The 6,949-nt window shown below is 45.9% G+C and overlaps 1 protein-coding gene across 1 annotated transcript in view; it reads right to left on the bottom strand.

Annotated features, from left to right (window-relative positions):
* Positions 1-875: 875 nt before the first annotated feature.
* Positions 876-6,949, bottom strand: part of Rnf19b (ring finger protein 19B) — a 26,819-nt gene continuing 20,745 nt past the window's right edge. The window contains exons 9-11 of the mRNA XM_005353405.3: positions 5,035-5,242; positions 2,368-2,499; positions 876-1,679 (exon numbers count right to left, since the gene is read on the bottom strand). Of these exons, the coding sequence (XP_005353462.2) occupies positions 1,214-1,679; positions 2,368-2,499; positions 5,035-5,242 (806 nt within the window). The 3' untranslated portion in view covers positions 876-1,213. The remainder of the gene's footprint in view (positions 1,680-2,367; positions 2,500-5,034; positions 5,243-6,949) is intronic.

Below are 6,949 nucleotides of genomic sequence, written 5' to 3' on the forward strand. Positions count from 1 at the left end.
GCTTTGAGCTTTCATTTCTAAAGACATTATTTATTATCATTACTATTACTGTTTTGTGGTGCTAGGCATTGAACCCAGGGCCTTGCATGCTAGGCAGGCATTCTTCCACTGAACTGCACCCCAAGACCAAGGACCTTATTCTTAACAGTGCCCAAATTCCTACTACTGACAGCTCAATTCTGATAAAATGTCTAAGAGCAGGCACAATTAGATTCAGAGATTTTGGTGGCATGCCTCCTTTCATCAGAGGCCTGATTTCTTAGTCTTCCTTAAACTGGATTGGCAAAACCGAGCATGGCTTTTGCGGCACGAAGTGTATACCTGAGAGCACAGCCAATACCCATGCTACTGCCTGGCGATCGTGCAGTTGCATCTCTTCCTCCGGCGAGCATCTGCTGCTGGGGCTGGGTTGTAGCTCAAGGGTAGAGCACCTGCACAGCATGCACAAGGTCCTGAGTTTGCGCCCCAGTTGGAAGAGAAAAGAATGCCCTGTTCCCTAACTTGTCGCCCTGGAAGGGTCACCAAGCCCTCTCCACACACTGCCACCCCAAGGACTAACAGTGACTATCAAGGATGGTGAGTGAGGCCCCAACAGGAGAAGTGCGAGCTGCCTCTAGAGGGCCAACAAGTCAGCTCAGTCTCCTCCCTCTCTCCTCCCTCTCCAGCAGCCTCAGCCAGGCTTTCTGCAGCCTCAGACTACACAGCAGCAAGCTAGCCTGGCTTTGCTTCCTGTCAGGACAGCAGCGTGGAATAGAAAACCCTTTTTCCCTGAGGTTCAGAAGCTCCTCAGGTCTAACAAGTATCAAAGACAGACTACTCTTCCAATAAACACTTGGCTCTGCAGGACTACCCAAGCCAAGGACAGTGAGATGAGGTGAACTACCACAGAAATCTTTATTAAAATGTGTCATCAATAATATGTTAGCATACATACAATATACACACATACATATGTACATTCTTTGACACACCTCACAGATTGCCAACATCAGCTTAACCAATAAATTAAAACTAAAAACAAGGGGATAAGGGGAGGGATATTAGAGGCAAAAATTTCATTTTTATCTGGTAAGAAATTGCAAATTTCTCAGAACTTCCCTGGGGGAACCCTGACCAGAGAATCTTTAAACAAAATACATAAATCCCCACCCTCCCCCAAAAAAGATTCCAAAAGATGCAGTTACAACAAGTGTGCTTCTCAGAGCAGGAGCCTTCATTCCACTTCATAGTCTTCTGGCTTCAGAACAGTCTGGCCCTCCGCTGGAGCAGTGAGGTTCCTGTGGGCACTTGGGCTTGGTGCACCGTGGGCTCTGGGGGTCGAGGGGCAGGCTGCAGCATGGGAACGGGGGGAGCCACACTCATCTGAAGTGATGTCTGGCACATCATCCGACTGTGTGTCAGAGCTCTCTAGGTCACTGCGGATGCTTTCAGGCTGGGCCAGGCTGATGTCCCAAGCCTTGCTGGCCAGGCAGTCTTTCTGTTCACAGCTTTGGTGTTTGCAAGGGGGATCCTCTTCACTGGCACCACTGCCACCGCCAGCACCACCACCATTACCCTCTTCATTCTCTGCCATCTGAGCATGGACATGGAGCGAGTCCTCTGTGCTGCTCCCACTTACCAGCTGATAGTGACTTGGTTTGGCTTCAATGTCCACTTGGATTTCCATATTGTTGCACTCTCTGTGGAGACAAATTCATCACACTGAGTCATACTAGGTTCTATTATAGCTGCTCACAAAATAGTTTCTGGTTTCTGGCTTAAGTAGTTAGAAGAGATGGGTCAAAGTGGACCAGAGCGCACTTTTCCCTTTTCTACATGCATGTGCACATTCTTCAAAACCTCTCCTTAGAATATCTAAAAAGGTCCTCCAGAGTTCAACTAAGAACCTCATACTATCTTACTTCAAATATGAATGTGAATGCAACTTGGCAGCTTTCTATGTGCCACAGTCAAAAGCCATAACCTTTTCAGTATGGAGGACCTCAACCATACCAGGCCAGACACAAAGTTCCAAATGAAAGCAAAGAGAGTATGGAACCAGATCCAGCAAAGGGCAACAGAAGCCTTAGACTTAAGACACCAGCCAAAATCAATCCAGCTCTTTGGGTTCCAAATTGAGTAATAGACTGTGCCAACAGCTAGAAAAAAGAAGAGGGGAGATGGGAAAAGAAACAGGGAGGGAAGAAAGCAGGTAGTCTCTAAGAGTCAAGAGATGCTAAATGCTCCAGTACCACAAAAGTACTCAATGGATTCACCAACACACATCTCCGACTAGACGACACACAGGGCCCTCAGATGAGGAGTGATCTTCTGAAGACCTAGCACCCAATGAATAAAGCCTGCCCTGGGCTCTGACTGTTCACATACCTGTCCTGTGGGTTGTAGGAACTGATTATGGAACCGGCCATAGCACGAGTGCTTGCGTTGTCACTAATTGCACCAAGACTGGCTGTGTCTTTGGGGAAAATTTCCTTTTGGACATCGGCTTGGACTTCTAACCTGTGTAAAGAGGGGACGTTCAAGTTAATATGAGACCTGGGTGTTCTGGTAGTCTGCTTACTGGCACACATATCTTCCATTATTCTCCTGAGAACTGTGATGACCTGCAAAATCATCTCCATGCCTACACAGTTCCTTCCTTACATATCTGAATCGTCCCCTCCTTCTGTCCCCAGTTCTACTATTTAACTTCAGATCCTTAACTAGATAATTAGCACTGGGCTCCTCTTCAGCAGCCCCTAAGTTCCAGTCAAGCAACCTTCCAGAGCAGTGTCAATGCAGGCAAAGGTGCAACCGTTCTAAAACCTTCTAACTCGTAGCTCCCCTCCTTCCAGGAGGTGCCTGTGGCCTTCCAGGTCTGTGAGTTGCTCAGGTTCATTTTCTCATTGTTAAGTCTGACATCACAACCTCTCTAAATCTGCATTTATACCTCTGTGGCTCTGTGGACGCTATGCTCTCTCTCTCTCAAAAGTTTCCCTTTTTCTGCCTAAAAAACTTTAGCAACAAAGGACTACCATTTCCTGTCTTTTCCATAACCGACGCATCCAGCTGAGTGCCCAACTTTCTTCTATATCAGCTTACACACCTCTCTCCACTCCAGGGAGTGCCACAAAGGAAGAGCTCGCACCTCGTTCACACTTTGCCCTTCCTACCCTGGACATAACAGGAAGAACTCAACACTTACTAACCAAGTTACGGGCAGGCTGTGAGAATGAAAGGCACACAGGAGCCAAGCTCCTTCATCCTCGGCAGAAGCACTTTCCCAATGATGTTTCAAAGCTGGGAACCCCTAACTGCTTCCTTTCTGGCTCAACACCATTTTGTTCTGCACTTCAGTATTTCCTCATAATGGGTTTCCCAGTCAGGCCCATCTGACTCATTCACTTCCCATAAAGAAAAGGCTTTCACAGGATGCAGCAGCTGCCGGCTGCACTGCAGTCTCAGCAAGTCACGCTCCAGCTATGTCTGTGGCTCATTCAAGGGGAGTCGCCTTTAAGAGAGCACAGTAGTGAATACTCTAGCATGTGGGGGCAGGAGCCCCTAACAAGGGACACTAGTCACAAGATACAACAGCTAGGTCAGCAGTCTCCAGATCCTGCTGCCTGTCTCTCTGCCCTACCACTCCACCTTAGATGCCCTTCGAGAATGAGGGCAACGTAAGGGGGAGTGCGTTCAGGCCTGTGTTCCACCTTCAGCTCTACTGCAGATCACTCACTAGGCACAGACTATCTCAAAGCCCACCAGGCCACCTACTTGGTGGCAGCCAGAGGCTGGTTCATGCCAGTGGCTACACTAGAATCATCTGGAGAGATTTATTTTCTAAACATAGACCACTCTTAAGTTCCACCCCAGGAGATTCTAAGATATTAATTCTGGAAATATGCTCTGAAAATCTATTTTTAAGAGGTTCCCAGGTGGATAAAGGACACCAAGGTGAAGGATGTAGTCCACTTGCCATCTGTCACTTGAGTCTTACACAGCCAAATGGCCATCTGGTCTCGCTCTAAACTTCCAGGACAAGCGGCTCAGGATCTGGGAAGGCAGTCTGCCTTCTCTGGGGGCTTCCCACAGCCTCCCCTGTGGACTCTACACTGTACTGAAACCAGTAGAGGTTGCTGCCAGTCACTTTAGTTCTTTCTGCCAAAATGAGTCAGCGTCCTAATCCTTTTCCAAGCTGGAGGCCCTCCAGGTACCTGAAGACAAGTCCTTCCCTTACCTCCTGCCCTGCTGTGCTCCACAAGGCCACTCTTCCTCCACTGAACTAACTGCTTCTGTCTAATACCAGTTACACGTCTCTGAATATACAGTATGGCATTATGGCAAAATCCAAATGAATCAGTTATTTTTATTGACAAGACTTTACATATTCTTGTTTTTTTTTTGTTTTTTTTGTTTTTTTTTGAGACAGGGTTTCTCTGTGTTGCTTTGGAGCCTGTCCTGAACTAGCTCTTGTAGACCAGGCTGACCTCGAACTCACAGAGACCCACCTGCCTCTGCCTCCTGAGTGCTGGGATTAAAGGCGTATTCTTTTTTTAAAAAAATTTATTTAACTTTATTTTATGGGCAATCCCCTGGAGTTACAGACAGGTATGAGCTGCTATTTGGGTGTTGGGAATTGAACTTGGATCCTCTGGAAGAACAATCAGTACTCTTAACTGCTGAGCCATTTTTCAGCTCGTGTTATGTATTCCTAATACAAATTTATAGAATTGATTTTTCTACTCTATCCAATGGAAATAGGAAGGTCAAATAGAGTACAGTACAAGGAATCACTGTGATATAACATAAAACCAGCAACAAGCCTGAGAGTGCCTCTGCTCTTCCTGCATCCTAGAGCAGGCAGCCTAATGAAGCAGTCAAAGCTCTAAAGTCAACATCATTCTTGAAATGGACGCCACTGTGATACAAAGAACTGTGACCTTTGTAGAAGAAAAATATCACCGGTGATTAAAGCCAAGTGGGACTTAGAAATGGCTCAGTGTGCTCTTCTTTTAAGGAATTCCAATTGCTTGTTACAGACCACTATTTACTTACCTGCTGTATTTTCCCTTGCCACTGGAGAGAATACCACCACTCAGGGTACCTCCGGAAAGGGCAGCAAAGCTGGCTGTTTCACTATAAGGACCTTGCATAACACTGAGTCCATCTGTAGGGCTCCCACTGGTGCTCAGCACACTAGTCAGGCCTTCAATACTGCTCTCTCCAATGCTGGGGTTCTTGAGGGCCCGCCAGGCATCTGCCACTGTGGGGAGAACCAAACATGTCCATTTGAGAAACACAGCATCAGCCGGGCGGTGGTGGCGCACGCCTTTAATCCCAGGCAGAGGCAGGCGGATCTCTGTGAGTTCAAGTCCAGCCTGGTCTACAAAGGGAGTTCCAGGACAGGCTCCAAAACTACAGAGAAACCCTGTCTCGAAAAATCAAAAGAAAAAAAGAAAAAGAGAAACACAGCATCAGAACAGTCTGGTAGGCATTTTCCTGCAATGACTCTTCAGAGTGGAGGATTTTCACGTGGAAAAGTACTATATTATTCACTTAAACAACAAGGAGATACTACACATCAGACTGTTTACATTTGTATTCAACCCTTTCAATAACTAAGGATTAACAGCCCTTATTTTAGATGCTGAAATAAGAATTTTAAGATAAGGAAATAATAAGAAATTAGCGAGGCAGTGGTGGCACACACCCTTAATCCCAGAATTTGGTAAGCAGAGGGAGGTGGATGTCTGTGAGTTTGAGGCCAGTCTGGGCTACAGAGTGAGTTCCAGGACAGCCAGAGAAATCCTATCTTGAAAAACCAATTTAAAAAATGTTTTTTAGGGACTGGAGAGATGGCTCAGAGGTTAAGAGCATTGCCTGCTCTTCCAAAGGTCCTGAGTTCAATTCCCGGCAACCACATGGTGGCTCATAACCATCTGTAATGGGGTCTGGTGCCCTCTTCTGGCCTGCAGGCATATACATAGACAGAATATTGTATGCATAATAAATAAAAAAAAGTTTTTTGTTTTTTTTTTTTTAAATTAAATGACTGTTCAAGATCACAAAAGTCATACCAAACTTTAACTGCAACCCCATTACTATTTCCATGACACTGTAGCTACTTTTATCTAACTTAGTTCTGCTTCACTGTTTTTGTATTTTTTTTTTTTTTTTTTGTTTTTCGAGACAGGGTTTCTCTGTGGCTTTGGAGCCTGTCCTGGAACTAGCTCTGTAGACCAGACTGGTCTCGAACTCAGAGATCCGCCTGCCTCTGCCTCTCGAGTGCTGGGATTAAAGGCGTGCGCCACCATCGCCCGGCTGTTTTTGTATTTTTGAGATATGGTCTCATTCCATTGCTCAGGCTATCCTGGAACTTACTATTTAGTCTAGGCTAGTCTTGAATCTTAGTCTCCCAAGTGCTAGAATTGCAGGTGCAAACTGCTATACCATACTTGTTTTTCTTTCTCATTTGAGACAGGGTCTCCTGTGGCCCAGATTGGCCTTGAACTCATGACCTCCTCTGTCTCAGCTTCTTCAGTGCTAAGATTTTAAGAAGTGTTTCCAGGCCCTTTTAAAATACGATTAGTTCATGTGTGCTCTTACTATGAAGCTTCAGAGACCTCTGGCCATCTCTGTAAGTGAAGAAACTTCAAGTAGGACTCAGAAGACCAGTCCTCACCTCAGGCCTGCAGAAGTTCTTGTTAACAAACACAAGCTTAAAGAAGTTCCTGGTGAAATGGCTGACAGCCCTGGCTCCCTCTTCACAGTGCTGTTGTAAAAAGCAGCAAGATAATAACTGTGCAAAGTCCTTGGAAGATGACAATGCACTTCAGATGCAAGGCTTTCTTACTGCCACCAGCACACTCGGTTATTGGGTGTCCTATTGCTTCATCCCTGCCACACACAGGCAACTACTGTGGGACAATCATCTTTTATCCTGTCACTTGTATTATTTTTTAATAAAATG

The sequence above is a fragment of the Microtus ochrogaster genome, chromosome 10 (assembly GCF_000317375.1).
Source record: "Microtus ochrogaster isolate Prairie Vole_2 chromosome 10, MicOch1.0, whole genome shotgun sequence".
Taxonomy (NCBI): Eukaryota; Metazoa; Chordata; class Mammalia; order Rodentia; family Cricetidae; genus Microtus; species Microtus ochrogaster.